The sequence below is a fragment of the Triplophysa dalaica genome, chromosome 10 (genome assembly GCF_015846415.1).
Source record: "Triplophysa dalaica isolate WHDGS20190420 chromosome 10, ASM1584641v1, whole genome shotgun sequence".
Lineage (NCBI taxonomy): Eukaryota > Metazoa > Chordata > Actinopteri > Cypriniformes > Nemacheilidae > Triplophysa > Triplophysa dalaica.
In genome coordinates this window covers 18,154,508-18,173,180 of record NC_079551.1, presented here as the reverse complement: position 1 = coordinate 18,173,180, position 18,673 = coordinate 18,154,508, and the positions used below count along the sequence as shown (strand labels likewise).

The window sequence follows — 18,673 nt, the reverse complement described above, 5'->3', positions numbered from 1 at the left end:
TCCCATTATTTCTATCTTGTCTTGTTTTACCCCCCTGCGGGACTTCGATTTGTATTTTTATAAATAAATTATTCTGTTAAAAAACCCTTCACCAACCGCTGCCTGCAGTTGGGTTCTTTCCCCCAGTATTACATGACAACTTCACTAATAAAGGTTGATATAGAAAGTAATAAGAAATTAAGTACTTTTTGGAGAGAGTAATTTCTACAGAAATTTAATTACACTACTGAATATGTAATAAGCAACTAGTTATTAATTACCTTTTCATAGTAATTTACACGACTCTGCCAGTACTTAGCCAGAAACATGTTGTAGCCCACAAGAGAGTCATAAAAACATTGCTACTTTGGAGTTTTTTTATTAAACCTACTGGATGATAGTAATGCAAGTGAACATTTAAATAAGCAGTTCTCATGATGAGCATTCACCTTTATTTCATAAACAGCTGTTCACAAGTCCAACAAAAAGTCACAATGCTTTGGAAAAATGAATCATGACAACATTGAGAAGTTTATTTAATGTGTTAATAGATTATTGATTTGAAACATAGGAACAGCTTTGCCTACAGATCAAATGCTGACACAGAACCCAGGTCCACACATCAATCCAGACCGCCACCTTGAAGGAAATGTTCACCATAAATTGAAATTACACCCCAAATGTATTAACTCTCATGGCATCCTTGATGTACATGTCATCCTTGCTTCCGATGAATACAGTAAGAATTAATAATCAGAATGCTGGCTCTTCCAAACGTATAATGAATTGAATAGTGAAACACAGAAGAACTCATTAAACCATCATCAAAGTAATCCACAAGACTTCATGTCTTAAAAAGCAAAATAAAATTTTTTCGAGTAAAAGCAGTAAATATTTTGAGGATCAAACACTTATTGAATATTTATTCAGCATTAAATATGTATTCAATGACAATCCCCTGTATTAGTAACCAGCAATTTTCTTATTATTCAGCAATGCGCAATTATATTTGTACTTGGTTTTTGTTGTTAAAATAAATGTGTCTTACAAACACTCAATTAAAACAGTTTTAGAGGGCAGAAAACAAAAATAAAAACTTTTGATCTGAAAGAGTATGCTTAAATGTCTGAAATTTGTTTAGCAGTCAAAAATATAATTTTGCAAAAAAACATGTTTTTTCAAGACAAAACTAACATTTTATCTAATTATCCTATTGTTATCTTAAATGGATAACTTATATATGAATATATGTTTTACATTTAGTAACAATTAAGCAACAAAGTATAATATCGATAAAATACTTTACTAATGTTACTGTAACTTTTACAGAGCATAAACCAAAGTTCAGAGATTATTCTCTATTAGATAATTTTTTTAATCAATTTTTTCACCAATAAAGGCACCAACAGCTGCACCAATAGTTGCACCAATAGTTGCACCAATAATGACACCGCCAGGGCCACCAACAACTCCAAGAAGTCCACCAACAGCACATCCTATCATTCCAAAAGCAAATGAAGTCGAGTGACCAAGTAAAAAAGCAGAAAAACTGAACCTACTCTGATAGTGACTATAAAATTTCTCAAATCCAGGGTCACTCTGTGCTACTGAAGTCAGTTTCACAGTCTCCTCTAGTTTACTCTTCTCTTCGTTTATTTTTGCCTTGATTTCATCTAGCTCGGATTTCCTGTCCTTAAGCTCTTCTAACATTTTCTTCATCTTTCCCATTGTGTTATGTTCCTCTTGTTGTTTTCTCTCATCTTCCTCTCTCTGTTTAATCTTGTCTTGCTCTTGTTTAAATTTTAAAGCATCTTCATACATCTCATTACTGTAGTAACCTCCTCCATTCTCCTCTATCATTCTGTCAATCATCTGCAGTAGATCATTGACCTGCTTTTTGTTATTTTGATCTTCGTTGTTGAAGACATAATATCTGTTTCCACACTGCTGAACTAGGTGTCTTAATCTACTGCTCTTCTTAATGATTTCATCTATGGGGTGTTTTAGCAGATCTCCATAAGTGAACAGAATGATGGAGTATTTTGACACATCCTCACCAAACAACATTTCAATAAGTTGAATGATCTGCTTTTCCTGATCAGTGAACCTAATATTCACAGGAAACACAATGAGAAAAGCATGTGGTCCAGGACTGGAAATATAAATACTCTTCGCTATCTCCTTCATTAAATCTTCACCTTTTATCTCTGTGTCAAAAACTCCAGGAGTATCAATTACAGACACTTTCCTGTCTAAAATTATGCCCTTTTTCTCTATGCATTCAGTAGTTACTGATACTGAGCTAAACTCAGATTCGAACTCATTCTGTCCCAGTATTGTGTTTCCAGTTGCACTCTTTCCAGAACCAGTTTTACCTAGCAGCACAATCCTTCTAGATAAAACACTGTCAGTGCTTGCTGTGATTTCAGGAATCCGTCTGACAAGCCTTCCTCCTTCGGATGCTAAAAAACAACACATATATTTATTGAGAATGTTGTTAAAGGCTACATGACATGACATGAGTTGCATTATGGAAATGGTTATATATATTTTACAAAATGTTTTTATGGTACTTTAGTTATAGCCCTTTAATCAATAATAATTGCTTGTTTGCAAATACAAAGGTATGACGTAGCATCTCAAATGTTTGGTTTTTATTTCAAAGTACCAAGTCTAAACTCCCTAAATTCTTGAAAGTGTGTGTTGAACATATGTTTCCTTTCTGTCGGTCTCTCGACGTTGTGTCGAGAACGATAGATGGGGTTCGCCCTTGAGAAACAATCAACTCTGACTACTATAGAAAAGGCCAATGAAATTTGGTGAATGAAATTTGGTGAATGAAATTTGGTGAATGAAATTTGGTGAATGGTTACTCGATCCAGATCGCAAGAGACTCTCACAAGTTTCAGAGCATCATCTCTCCCTCTGTCAGAGGCAGGGACGCCTCCGTACTTCGGGTAGAGGTCACCCCCCTTCTGGCAAAACTGGCATCGAGTTCGTCCCTCAAACCAAGATGTTCAGTGGGTCACGACCCACACTTCATCATTCCCAAGAAAGACGCCGGGTTGCGCCGCATAGGTCTGCGTACCCTGAACAATTACCTTCACAAGCTGCCATTCAGATGCTCATGCAGAGGTGCATCCTGACATCTATCAGGTGTCAGGATTGGTTCGTGGCAATCGACCTGAAGGACGCTTACTTTCATGTCTCGATCTCCTCGACACCGGCCGTTCCCACGGTTCGCGTTCGAGGGGTGGGCATATCAGTACAGAGTCCTCCCTTTCGGTCTGTCCCTGTCTCCACACGTCTTCACGAAGATCGTGGAAGCCGCCCTTTCTCCCCTTCGGAAAAATGGTGTGCGGGTACTAAACTATCTCGACGACTGGCTTATCCTGGCACACTCGTGAGATCTGTTGTGTACACAGAGGACCTGGTGCTCCGGCATCTAGATCGATTGGGATTTCAGGTCAACCGAGAAAAGAGCAAACTCTCCCCAGTGCAGAACATCCTCTTTCTTGGTATGGAACTAAACTCTGTCACCATGACGGCGCAGCTGTCCGCGCCCAGTCACTGTTGAACTGTGTAGTAGAGTAGGCGGGGCGAGACCGTGGTTCGAGTCACGTAGGAGATTGGGAGCATATAAAAGGAACGAGCGACCGGACCGTCGAAGAGAGAGGACCGGGCCCGGACACATGTTAAGTTTATATTAATATTCTTGTGTTTTGTATTATTGTTTTGTTCGCCGGCGGTCGTCCGTGAGGGGCTGTTATTATTTGTATTAAATCTGTTTAAATGTTTGCCGGTTCCCGACTCCTTCCTTCCCTTTTATGGAGATTTATTACAAACTGTCTGGAACACTTCAGGCAGTCGGCGGTCCCCCTGAAACAATTTCAGAGGCTATTGGGACACATGACGTCCTCCGCGGGGGTGATACCCTTGGATTGATGAACATGAGACCGCTTCAACACTGGCTACAGAGTTGAGTTCCGAGGATAGCGTGGCACACCGGCAGTAGGCGCATGGTGATGACGCCCTGCTGCCGACGCGCCCTAACCTCTTGTTCTTCCATGACCTTCCTCCGGGCGGGGGTTCCCCTCGGGCATGTTACTAGGCACGTCGTGGTAACGACGGACGCCTCGCTGCAGGGGTGGGGTGCAGTGTGCAACGGGCACGCAGTAGCGGGGCGCTGGACGGGCCTCCGTCTGCGCTGGCATGCAATTGCCTTGAGTTGTGGGCTGTGCTGTTCGCGCTGAGAAGGCTCCGGCCTCTAGTGCAGGGCCAGCACGTGTTGGTCCTCCGGGACACCACGACAGCCATAGCGTACATGGCCAGGGTGGCGTACGCTCACGGCAGCTAACACAACTTGCCCGACGCCTACTCCTGTGGAGTTAGCAGGTGATCCGCTCCCTGCGGGCCACACAAATCCCAGGCAAACTGAACCAGACAGCCGACGCGCTCTCTCATCAGTATACGCCTTGCGGAGAGTGGCGACTCCATCCCCGGTCCAGCTCATTTGGGGGCTGTTCGGATAGGCACAGATAGACCTCTTTGCTCCCGCGACACCAACTATTGTCTGCTTTGGTACTCCCTGACCGAGGCCCCCCTCAGCACGGATGACCTGGCGCACAGCTGACCACGGGACCGGCGGAAGCACACCTTCCCCCCACAGAACTGTGCAAGGTCAAGGAAGAGGAGCACTGGTTTAACCACACTTGGCTTCAGAGCTGATGCTCTGGACAGCGACTCCCCTTGAACCCTTGATTAAGAGTTGCACTCACCCGGTGTAAACCCGAGCCGGACGGCCTCTCGCCAGTAGAGAGCTAATGCCCTGTCCGTGAAAGTTTACCGGTCAGGGCTGTACACATCTTTCTCCAAGAAAGCTCTAGGACCCCCCGACCACCACACTGGAAGGTTACAGTTTCACGAAGCTTCGAGCTGACACGCCCAGGCATGTTACCGTCGCTTCGCTAAAGATTGTGACGATACAGCGTTGTGCCATTTTCCATAGATAACCCAATCTGTCGTTCTCGACACAACGTCGAGAGACCGACAGAAAGGGAACGTCTTGGTTACATATGTAACCTCAGTTCCCTGATGGAGGGAACGAGACGTTGTGTCCCTTATGCCACAAACACGTATCGTATTCTGCTGCAGTCGTGAGAGGCTCTCAGGCTCTTCAGAACAAGAGGTAAATGAATGCTGCACGCCGGCTTCATTTTATACCGGATATCCGGGGGCGGAGCCCGGCATGCAAATTTAATTTGCCTAATTTCATTGGCCTTTTCTATAGTAGTCAGAGTTGATTGGTTCTCAAGGGCGAACCCCATCTGTCGTTCTCGACACAACGTCTCGTTCCCTCCATCAGGGAACTGAGGTTACATACGTAACCAAGACGTTCTCATTTCATCAGGGTCATAAACTTCATGTGGGATATGTTGACATACTTAATTTAATCCACTTTTGCAAGTGTGCACATTTTGTTTGTCTCTGCTATTTAACACACCCATATCATATCAGGGGCATCATTTATAAACACTGTGTATGCACAAAAGAGGCATAGAAATATCTGAATTGGGATTTATAAACACAAACGTGTGAACCCACGGACATTATAGCAATCTGTACGCACCCTTTTACTGGTGTGAGTGAAGTAATAATACAGTCAGAATGATTTTATCTCTGTTCTCCCTTTTATACCCACATTTAACAAAAAAATCCACTCTTTTATAAATGGAGTTAACTCTCAAATTACATCTAAAAGTAAAACAAAAAGTGCAAATATACTATACAGTATTTTTTTTATAGTGCTTGCTGTCAGTGTTCTGCCTCATCTTGTCGTATGTTTCATGGTCTTGTGGCAGAACCAGAACAGGATTCCCTTGTTTCTTCTAGAGAGAGAGGTTTTTGGGCCTCTTTTTACACCATACTCTCTCTCTGAGTCTGGTCTGTGTTTCCCGCCCTTTTGTTGCGTTATTGCCTGTTAATTAGTTATGCCCCACACCTGTCCCCTGTTGATTATTCTCCCTATTTATTGACCTTGTGTTTCTTGTCCTGTGCTGGTTCATTGTCTATTGTTCATTGTCATTTACACTCATTGCTTGTGTCTTGTGGGTGAGTTCCTGTCATGTTAGTAAGTTTAGTCTTCTGTAGTATGTAAAATGATTTTAGTGTAGTCCTGTTAGTTTATTTAGTCTTCGTCACGTTGCTGTAAGTACCCTCTATGTAACATTGTTTTACCCCATCGTGGGTTTTTGTTTCCTGTTTTGTATTCATTATTAAATGTCTTGCTCCCGTTGTCTGTGTCTGGGACCTTTGTCCTCACCTCACCCTGAACCTTGACAGCATACACTGCTTTTGAACACGTTCCTGTGGCATGTTGCGTTTTAATGTTTTAATGACAGCGAGGTGTTCGAGGTGCATTATAATTCCTCTTAAACTAAATTTAGCACCTGTTCTTTTAAAATATTTAAAGTATATGAAACCGTTCTATTGAGAACATTGATCAACGATCACATTTTGATATTATAATGGACACTGCTGATTTAGTTTTTATACAGTCCATTGGCTCACATCTTCCAAATGTCTCATACCGTGGATGGGAATATGCATATGGAAATGATATGCAGATGACATTATGCATAGTAAAACTAGGCGTTGAAAGCATCATATATGCAGTGTTGGGTAAGTTACTCTGAAAAAGTAATTAATTACTAGTTACTCATTACATATTCAATAGTGTAATTAGATTACTGTCCAAATTACTCTGTCCAAAAAGTATTTAGTTACTCATTACTAATTACTTTCTATATCCTACATCAACCTTGATTAGTTAAGTGATTCAAGGATAGACATGAAATAATATAATAATTAATAATAAATAATATTATTAACTGATCAAAGTATGACAAAGGTGAGAAAATTATACATTAAATCACAGATTTTAAAGTAAGACTTTGAATTTTGATGTCAATTACACCATTGCACACGCATATATTTCACAAAGTATTTAGTTTAATTACACCAAAAGTAACTGTAATTAAATTACAGAAAACATACGAGTAATCCCTTACTTTACTTTTTCAAGGGGAAAGTAATTAAATTACAGTAACTAATTACTTAGTAACTAATTACACCCAACACTGCATATATGGTTATTTAGGAAGGAGATGGGGGGGAGAGAAATGTACAGAAACTCTTCCCTGACTAGGATCTATAACAGGAATCAGGGTGGTTTTGGTGTAAAATCTTAATATAAGGATGAAATCTACACAAAGTTTTACAATTTGAGCCCCATCTCATAAGGGAAAATCCATGAACTGAGTGTTTCAGAGACACTAAATATGCAGAGCAGTGGGTCCTCAGGTGGAACAGATTGTCTAAGGAACATAACTTTACTGGCTGGGGAGCTTGGTGTAAATAACTTATTCGGATAAAACCTTATAAAAAACATAATTGTAGTAATTATATGATACACAAATAAAAAAAATGAAAAAACATTGAACTTTAAGGCTTACCCTTTAACCCCAATGATCTCTGAAGAACTTTTGCGAGCAGAAATTTAACTTGGTCACATGGTTCTGTTTTCTTGTTGTCAAACACGTGGTATCTCAGATCATATTTCTGAATGATTTTCTCCAGAATCTCATTTTCATCAAGGAAATCTTTTATTGTCTTGTTTTCTTTGTTCAGTTCATCTTCTCTGGTGATGAGTATCCAGGTTTTATTTAAGTGGTTTTTCCCCAAGAGCTTCTCAATCTTCTTCACAGTTTCCTCCTCATCAGCTGTGAATTTGTTAGCTTTGATGACCAGGAAAAACACATACAGACCTGATTCACATTTCTGGAGAACCTTTTCCTTTATCATCTGCTGAATCTCATCTTCTTTCTTCTCTGGGTCACAGAATCCTGGTGTGTCATAAATAATGACCTGCTGTCCGTTAACCGTCCCAGATTGAATTACCACATCTTGTGTGCCTGATTTGTCATTATTCGTGAGTTTAAAAGCTTGTCGTCCCAGTATTTTGTTTCCTGATGCACTTTTCCCGACTCCTTTTTCCCCCAGTAACACCAAGTTTAACCCTGAGTTCCTTTTTGTTGTGTGACCTGAAACTAAATCATAACAGTGAAAACTGTATTAATAAGAAACTATAAGACTTCACAGAATAATTTACACATTATATTCCTTTTAATATTTTTACTTTATCAGCACCAATATCAAATTGGCTGTGTGAACATCTTACACAACTGCTCATGGTGCTTTCCAGACTTCTATTACTCTCTCAGCCAAAAAGATGCCAGGACTGTACGTAAACTTTTTTGCACAAAGCACTGGTGCAACAGAGGTTTAAAGTTTTGTAGAACAGGCCAAATTGGACAAGTCTAAAATTAATAAAATCACATGAATAGGCAGGTAACTGACAAAGTACATTTATTTATGTACACTTATTGTGTAGCTTCCTCACACAGGATACTGAAGGTTTTGTGAGTTTTGGTCACAAGTCACCTCAAGTGTTTGTGTGTGTGTGTGTGTGTGTGTGTGTGTGTGTGAACTGGTGTTCATCACGGTGTGAGGAATAAATATCCCCACAACGATAGTAATACCAGTAGATTTTCACATTGTGGGGTCCCCATTCTTATAAATCATGCATACATTAAAATGTAAAAATACTGAACGGTTTGTGAGAGGGTTAGGATTAGGGGATATAATATAATCATAAGCTTGATATCAAAGGAGGTCTATGGAAACATGCAACCAGTGTTTGTTTGTGTGTTTCTTTGAGCGTGTGTCAGATGACCACTTGGAGCACCACCTAAGGCAGTGGTTCCCTAACTTTTTTCGCTGGGCTCCCTTTTCTGCAGTAGTAAATGTTTTTGAGCCCCACAGGATTCCCACCACCTATACACCCAGAGGCATAGCCGTGGGAAGTAGAGGTGCTGCATTGCCCCCTGTTGTCAAGCAAAATAAAAATTTAAACAGTATCAAAAACTAATAAGAATGTTTTATCAAAAAAAAAAATCCCTAATATTCATTGAAAATATGAATGACTTTACTATAGATGGTAAGCCACATGACCAAGTGAGGCACTTGCAAGTGAAGCACAGTTTATTTACAAAATTGGTGATAGAAGTTTAGACAACGGAATAGAAGGTCAAGCAGGTCAGTAGATCTCAGATGCATGGACATTTCGAGACAGTGAACCAGTCGAACCACCGAAGAGATATCCAGCGGCAGCTTGGTATTCCTAGCAAGGTAAGTAATTCCAGGCAGATCCGAAACAGGCTCAACAGATACGCTAGAGGAACGACAAACATGAGCAAACAAAGATCTGACAACAGGCACAGCAATTGTGAGACCGATAGCAGAAAATGCACAACAGGTGCGCACACGCTGATTAGCTTGTCAGCATCTAGGTTTCCAAGGGCAATGCTATCAAGCATGTCCGAGCTACGATCGCTAGTGTAGCGTCTCTTGCTTATTGGACTTGTTATGATGCAGCGCATACAGTGACACACGCAGGCATGTCACATCACAAGTCAGGGCATCAAAAACGGAAAGAAAAGAAGGAAAGAGAAGACAGAGAACGCCAAAGTCGACAGTATGTCACACAGTTTTTCAAAAAGAAAGGTAGCTTGCCCTATTCCTGTCTCCCAAAACTTATTTCTGCTGTCTCCGGGACGTTATCATGTCTCGTAGACACAGATTCAGCCGCTGCTGCACACCCACGTCCTCCTTCCTCCCACGTCCCCCGTCTCAGCCGAACAAAGTGAGCATGAGCGCTAAACTTCGCGAAGATTGAAGCCTCTAAACACGTCTTATCTACTGTGTTCGCCACATGATGATAACTTTGCAAAACCATAAGTAATCTACACGCTTCAAAAAGGAAAAGTGTTCTGTGTAGTGACAGTGATGCTGCTACGATCGATGCTGTGAATTTGAAGATGAAGTCAGACACCTCAACTCTATATATAGGGCCACTTTCCCAGGGTGTCTGTCACCAATTAATCTGCTCAACAGCATTTACAAGATGCAGCTGCAGATTATTTTTGGGCAGGTCTGCATAGTTTTGCAAATATTTTGCACACTGCCTGTGACCATTGCTGGTGGGGAGAGAGGATTCCGTATGCTGAAACTGATAAAAAATTATCTGAGGGCTGCTATGTTGCAGGATAGACTTTGTCACCTTGCCATACTATCCATTGAAAGCAAACTGGCAAGAAAGCTGAACTTTGATGATTTGATACATGATTTTGCCAGCAGAAAGGCACAACGCTGGGCCATTATAAAGTGATGTTAAACATAACTTTGTTAGACCTGGATAACAAACAGTTGATGTCTGGTTCAGTACTTGTTTAGTCCTGGACTGGTTTAGGCCTGGCATTACTCCTGGTGGGTCTTGATTTTGAGCCCTTTTGGCCTAGCTAGTTTTATTCCTGGACTGATTTTATTACGGGTTAGTTCTACTGTAAGTGATGTTTCCTGATTGAGCAGTTTGACCCAGCTAAAGCTCGTCATGTAAAGTATTTGTCCATATGTGGACATAATGTTCTGTTGTGCTTAAAATTGCAATTGAGATAATAAATGACATATATATTCTATATTTTTTTCTTGTTGTTGTAGGCCTTGTACTCATCTTTAGACATCTTAACTATGCAATGTGCTAAGTATCTTTTTTTAAGTATACAGGGCATGTTTAGTAGGTTAAATTTTATCTGTAAAAAATGTAGGGGCCCAGAAATTTGGGTTTCCATAGGGCCCAGAATTTCTGGCGGCACCTCTGACTCTAGGCATACATATAACATTTATTTCTGTGTTTGTTTTGTATGCTTTGTTATTCGCACCGCAAATAAACTCACAACTCAAGTTCAGAGTTTACTTATGAAATAGTATTGGTGAACTTTTACCATTTTTATTTTGTATTGCTTGAAAAAAATGTGGCCTTTGAATATACAAACATGCATCAGCTTATTGATAAGCAAAGTGAAATAACTACCTGTTGGTTAAACAGTATAACTTGTCTTCACTTCCCCCTAGAGAAATACCTTACTTTGATTGAGATCCATTACTTTCACAACTGCATCAACTCATCTGCTGCACTGTAACTTTCATAACTGCATTACCTCATCTACTGCACTGTAACTTCAATAACTGCACTAATTTATCACACTGTATATCCTGCACTTGCTAATTGCACTTCTGGTTAGACCTAGACTACATTTCGTTACACTGTACTTGTATATGTGTAATGACAATAAAGTTGAATATAATCTAATCTAATCACGCTTGTATTAGTTCCTTCACTCAATTAATGATGTAGAGGAAAAAAGAGCAGACAGCCCAGGAGATAGCTTGCATTTCTGGGAGCAATATACAAGAAGGCAGCCAAAAGAACTTGTTTGAAGTTGCCGACACTTGACTCCATTACAAGGCTATCTAAAGGGCAAGACTTTGCTCAAGGAGAATTTTGGCGATGAGGTGAAGATTGTCATGAAAAAGTCTTGGTTACGTATGTAACCTCAGTCCCCTGATGGAGGGAACGAGACGTTGTGTCGAGAACGACAGATGGGGTTCGCCCTTGAGAACCAATCAACTCTGACTACTATAGAAAAGGCCAATGAAATTTGGCGAATGAAATTTGCATGCCGGGCTCCGCCCTCGGACATCCGGTATAAAAGGAAGCCGGCGTGCAGCATTCACTTACCTTTTGTTCTGAAGAGCCTGAGAGCCTCTCACGACTGCAGCAGAATACGATACGTGTTTGTGGCATAAGGGACACAACGTCTCGTTCCCTCCATCAGGGAACTGAGGTTACATAAGTAACCAAGACGTTCCCTTTCTGTCGGTCTCTCGACGTTGTGTCGAGAATGACAGATGGGGTTGCCTATGGAAAACGCCACAACGCTGTATCGCGTCACAATCTCTAGCGAAGCGATGGTAACAAGCCTGGGCGTGTCAGCTCGATGCTTTTGCGAAACTGTAACCTTCCAGTGTGGTGGTCGTGGGGTTCCAGAGCTTTCTAGGAGAAAGATGGGTACAGCCCTGACCGGTAACCTTTCACGGACGGGGCCTTAGCTCTCTACTGGCGAGAGGCCGTCCGGCTCGGGTTTACACCGGGTAAGCACCACTTCCTTAATCAGGAATGCGCTGCAGAGGCCACCTCCTACCCGTGGGGAGGAATATGGTGGATATAGGTATGGTCTCGTCCTTGGAGGAGAACGCATGGAACGTGCGGACTGAGTAGTTAACCGCGAGGTGGAGGCCCACCTGGGGAAAGCTCATGGGTTACCAGGAGTGGGAACCATTCTCATGAGGATACATCAGACGGAACAGCCCACGGAGGGGGTGTTACAGACGTCCGGTAGCACTAGGTCCGGTTAGAGCTATCTGTGATAGCTCACATGGTATCCCGGCCTAAGGGGGAAGGCTGCTCTGCCCAGCCAGTCCCCAGGGTGTGCCCGTTTAGTGATGGATGGAATACCTGTTCTTAACCAGTGTTTGGGTAAGAAGGGAGGTTGGTGAGATACCTATTCTTAGCCATATGTTTGGGTAAGAAGAGAGGTAGATAGCACACTGACCCAACCTACTGGAGGGTGGAAAGGTGCTTGCGCAGGCATACGCCCCCCCGGATGCCAGTCCTACGTGTCGCCACGTAGGACGTGGGCTGATACCGGGTTTATGCGCAGGTTGTTAACCCTTGCGAAGGTGTTTGGGCGCAGCCCAACCCGCAGCTCAACAGATGTCTGCTAGGGAGGCGCTTCTGGACAGTGCCCAGGAGGTGGCTATACCCCATGCGGAGTGAGCCCTCACTGCCAATGGGCATGGGAGATTCTGAGATCGGAATGCCGTCGTAACGGCATCCACGACCCAGTGCTCCAGCCTCTGCTTGGAGACAGCCTTCCCCTTCTGCTGTCCTCCAATACAGACACCGAGCTGGTCAGAGCTTTTTTAGCTCTGCGTGCGGTCCGGGTGGAGGCGCAATGCGCTGGACACAACACGAATCGGGTTGGGTCTTCCTCCTAGATGGGGAGCGCCTGCAAGTTCACCACCTCGTCCCGGGAGGGAGTAGTGGGAACTTTTTGGGCACGCATCCGGGCCTGGGTCTCAAGATAACGTGAGAGTTTCCAGGGCCGAATTCAAGGCAGTCCGGGGACACGGAGGATGCTCAGAGGTCCTCTACCCTCTTGAAGGAAGCGAGCGCCATCAGGAGGGCCGTTTTACTCGGGTGAGGAAGATCGGAACCTGGGGAAGGTCGCTGCAGGTAGGGACGATCCGCTGCAACACGTCGTAGAATTCATTGAATTCGTTCTGTTCGTAGTCATGAGCGAAGGCTCTGAAGAACAAAAGGTAAGTGAATGCTGCACGCCTGCTTCCTTTTATACCGGATGTCCGGGGGCGGAGCCCGGCATGCAAATTTCATTGGCCTCTTCTATAGTAGTCAGAGTTGATTGGTTCTCAAGGGGGAACCCCCATCTGTCGTTCTCGACACAACGTCGAGAGACCGACAGAAAGGGAACTCATGGTAGAACCCAATTTCAGGCAGGACTCAGGGATGACGGGGTTAACAGATATTTATTGTACTAAAAACAAGACAAAAAGGCATAACAAAACCCACGAGGGGGAAAACAAGCTAGGGTAATATATATAAATAAAGACACTGACTCACTAGACTATGAAAACACAAACACTTGATATGAACATAAAACTGACACTTACTAAGACACGGGGAACAGGAAACAGGAACAACAACTTAGCATAGAGCTACAGGTACAAGAAACAGCGAAAGCACAAAAGCTACAACTAGGTACAAGAAGTACAATGAACGGGCACAGGACAATGAACATGAGGATGTTTTAAAGGGAACAAACTAAAGAGGGAACAGGTGCAGGGTATGAACACTCAAAGGAAGCTAATTAACACAAACTAGGAAACAGGAGGGTAGGAACGATGACGCAGACCAGAGAGAGAAGAAATCGCCTCTCTCCCACATGAAACAGAGGATCCTGTATGATTCCACCTCTAGAACAAGAAATACCTGACAAGGTGAGGTGGAATCATGACAGAAAATAGTTTCCTTTTATATGGACAAGACTCTTTCATGGAAGGCTATCAAAACAGAGGATGCGAAGGCTCTACATGAATATGGTCTATTTCTAAGGAGCTGTTGCAATGCTATGGAAAGCATGAACTAAATGAATGAGTTAAACCACACTACCAACATGCAGATCATTCTCTCAAAGCTTCTTTACAAGCTCAGAGATAAATGGAGAGTTGTTGCAGATGAGTTAAAGGAACGAAACAAAAGTCAGACTACCTTTTCTGATATTGTAGACTTTATTGAGAGACTCAATAGAAATTATTTCAGATCCTGTGTTGGGTAATATCCAGGATACATTTCTTAGTGGAACTATAGAAGAAAAAAAATAGAATTATTCAGCCAATACCCAGAAGTAGTTTTGCTACCACTATTGGTTCAATGTCCGACGCGAATGAACACAAAAAGACGTTAAACAATAAAATATGTCTCTTTTGTGATGGTGAACATACCCTGAATGTATGTCACAAACTATCCAGAAAAGGTAACAGAGAAAAGATGGACTTCCTGAAAGCAATATGCTTTGGCTGTTTACAGACTGGACATATCAGCAGAGACAGCAGGAAAAGAAGTACTTGTACTATATGTAACTTTACACCTCCAGATCTTCATATTTTCCCACGTGAAAAAGCAAACACCTTGAACAAGCAATCTGAATTTAAGTCAGCTATTGTCTGTGCAATGATTTCTGTTCAATCCAGTTCTCCTACTGTACGGTTAATGGACCACTAAAAGGAATGGCCATAATTGATGAAGATGTTGCTGACCAATCTCCTGTAATGGTGAATAGGATTTCTGTAATGAAGGTGGAGGAACTGTGGAAGCAACAGTTTAAGGTGGATTTTCCTGAGACTGCTCATGGTGAACAGATTGGGTTATTGAGGGAAGATCAACAGTTTATGGATTTTGTGTCCTGTTTGATCGATGGCAATTATCACGAACTCCCATTTAGAAATATTGATGTGATCATGCCAATGAATAGCAGCGTGCTGTACATCTTCAACAAAAGGTTTAATGTGAATCCCATCCATGTTGGTGAGTTCTTGTTCCCTGGTGTTGTAGTGTAAGTCTAGTTGGTCATAGTTTATGTATGTAATATTTAGTCTTGTCTAGTCTAGTTTAGTGTAGTAAGTCTTTGCTCCTCTTGGTACCCTTTATGTTATGTTGTTTTACTCCCTCATGGGTTTTTGTTTCCTGTTTTGTATTATTCATTAAATGTCTTGTTTACCCTTACCCGCTGTCTGCTTCCAGGTTCTCTGTCCATGTCTCACCTCGAGTTTCATGCCAATTTCATTGGCTACTTCCAGCAGGATAATGCACCATGTCACAAAGCTCGAATAATTTCAAATTGGTTTCTTGAACATGACAATGAGTTCACTGTACTAAAATGGCCCCCACAGTCACCAGATCTCAACCCAATAGAGCATCTTTGGGATGTGGTGGAACGGGAGCTTCGTGTGTCCCACAAAGCTCCATCATATGCAAGATGCTATCCTATCAATATGGGCCAACATTTCTAAAGAATGCTTTCAGCACCTTGTTGAATCAATGCCACGTAGAATTAAGGCAGTTCTGAAGGCGAAAGGGTGTCAAACACAGTATTAGTATGATGTTCCTAATAATCCTTTAGGTGAGTGTATGCTTGTTGCTATGTTTACGATTGTGTTCGTAACTTGAACTGGTCTGTAGGAAAGCAGCCTGTCGCATCACTGACAGAGTGGAGGATAGTAGCTTGACCTCTCCAGAATGTATAAAATTGAGATTCGTCTGAGAAAAGGGGAATTTAATATTTTAAAGCAATGTTTGCTTAATTGTGACCACTTGGCAATGTTTTAAGGAATTAAACATTAATATATATATATATACACGTATCATTTTATATTCAAATTGTGAAATAAAGTTGGTTAAATGGTAAAGGCAGTGTGATCCAATAATGTTTACTATGGTAGGCTATTTGCTATCATGACATGTTCACAAAATTGACACTAGGGTGCTCTAAAATGCCAATAGATGTTCTGTGTAGAATTGATGTGCATAATTTGTTTTGCCTTTGAAGGTCACATAATCTGACAGCTGTCCCCCTACTTTTTCAATGGCTGCAACACCTCTGGGTTTAATTTAGCCTAATTGGTTGATTATCTTAACATGCTGTTTCTGAACTTTGTTACATTACACCGACACAACATATATATACTGTACAAATTTAATAAAAACATATTTTATTTCTACTTAAAACTGAAGTTTTTCCAGTTAAAACAATGGTCAAATTTGGAAATATCATGTCTAGAATAAACACCCAAAAACTGTTATAGAATATGTGTGAACAGGAACACAAGAACAAATATAATGCAATACCAAAAATTGTAATATTGTTGTTTACTTACAGACGCTGCTGTCTGATGAACTAGCATTAGTTTTATTAAGTAATCCACTGTCTGTGCCAGCAGATGAGTCCATATCATTGACTTGATTTCGATTTGTCATGATTTTACTAAAAAGAAAGTTAAATTAGTAAATACAGTGAAGAAACAAAAGTATTGTAGCACACAGGAAAGTAATTCAGACATCACTGGACATTGAATCATAAGGTTCTATTGGGATTCTTAGCAGTTTTGAGACATTAATCTTAAATGTTTTTGCATTAAATTTGACTTGTAGATGAAAACAAAAATCTTTTTGTTTTATAAAAAATGTCCCAAAATGTACACAACATAAAGAAAAAACACATCACTTAATATAAATTGTTACAGAGTTACAATATGTGAATAACAAACTTTTGCAAAAAATGTCAGATAGAATCTTATAATTCCAAGGCAACGATATGAACATGCAAACAGCTTTTACACACCAAATCAACCACACGGTTTCCTTGAAATCATGTGACATGGTGCAAAGTGAACATGTTTGGACGTGAGCAACCAAATGAATCCAGTTTACCCTAAATGAGGAACACAAAGTACACTACATCTCTAAAAGGATTTTCATAAATTATATTATCATGCTGTCTAGAACATTGGTTTCAGTAAAGACAAGTGTGTTATTATCTTAACTCGTAACTGAAAAAACTCACTACATTCTTCATCCTTCCTTAAAACAATCTGCAAACAAATGTGTTTGTTAAAAGACTGTTCACATCACTTAGTAAAATCAGTAAAATAATTTTCAGTGCCCCAGTACAGAGAACTCTATCACCAAAAACATTGACTTCACTTTGGAAACATTTTAAACTAACCTGCTAAACCTTTCACATATTAACAATTATTCAAAAGACACATTTGTGTCTTACATTATCTGACACAATTTGGTTATTAAAGTAGCTTGTACATCTAAATTTAACACAACTTGTGTTGTTCCAGACCACAATATAGACATGTAATTTTAAACTTATCTGTTTTTGCATTGTTGTAACACTTAAAGTAAGCGGAGTATGTTTCAATTCAAACTATTAATTGCATCAGAACCTCCTTCACAATAAAATTAAAAGTCAAAGATGGGCTTCTTTATAACTTGGAAAGAATAAAAAACTAATTAACGTACACACAGGATTTTTTGATTCAAATATATACTTAGACAATGAATGATGAAAACAAACCGATAAAATTCAAATAAATCAAACAAGTAAAAATATGGTCAAACCTGAGTGTATCTGTGTTTCAGTCCGTTAAGCTCCTGAATTCTAAGTTGCTAAAATGAAAGCTCTTAGCTTTGCACAGCACTGCGCTAACAATTATTCTTGAGTAGACAGCTCTCTATCCAATCACACGGTGTTTTGATGACATATGATCCCTCTACCAACACTGCATCATGTCCTGATTTTCTTGAAATCACGTGACAAAAAGAAAACCCTCTTGTGTAATCTTGCAATTGTTTGCATTTACTTACTGATTATATCTGCATATCAATGCTGTGTAATTATAAGGTTCTATCTGCGTTATGAGTAGTTTTGAGATATTGAGATTTTTTGAGATATTGTGCTTTCTCGCATTCCATTTGACATTGTCCCAAAATGTACACAACATAAAGACAAATACGACACATAATGTAAATTGTCAGAGATTAAGAATATGTGAATAACAAATTTTTGCAAAAAATGTCAGATAGAATCTTATAATTCCAAGGCAACGATATGAACATGCAAACAGCTTTTACACACCAAATCAACCACACTGTTTCCTTGAAATCATGTGACATGGTGCAAAGTGAACATGTTTGGACGTGAGCAACCAAATGAATCCATGTTACCCTAAATGAGGAACACAAAGGATTTTCATAAATTATATTATCATGCTGTCTAGAACATTGGTTTCAGTAAAGCCAAGTGTGCTATTATCATAACTCATAACTGGAAAAACTCACTACAGACTTCATCCTTTAAAACATTCTGCCAAAAAAATGTGATTGTTAAAAAACTATTGCATCTAAATTAAATCAGTAATATAATTTTCAGTGCCCGATTAGGGTTATCACTCATTTAAAAATGTAAGTGGCTTATGGTTATACATTCTTGATATTTCTATTTTGTTCTCCTTAGAAAAGACCGAATTCAAAGCCACTACCGTTGTTTTATTTGGGGTAGAATTACACCTAACGGTCAAAGCTGACTAT

General features: G+C 40.6%; 1 protein-coding gene across 1 annotated transcript; it reads right to left on the bottom strand.

Annotated features, from left to right (window-relative positions):
* Positions 1-450: 450 nt before the first annotated feature.
* On the bottom strand, positions 451-17,826 carry LOC130430364 (GTPase IMAP family member 8-like). Its single transcript, XM_056759452.1, has 4 exons — positions 17,705-17,826; positions 16,453-16,559; positions 7,494-8,087; positions 451-2,441 (listed from the first exon to the last, which is right to left on the bottom strand). Exons 2-4 carry the CDS (start codon positions 16,550-16,552, stop codon positions 1,354-1,356), a joined length of 1,782 nt encoding a protein of 593 aa, XP_056615430.1. The 5' UTR covers positions 16,553-16,559; positions 17,705-17,826; the 3' UTR covers positions 451-1,353.
* Between the last annotated feature and the right edge of the window lie 847 nt (positions 17,827-18,673).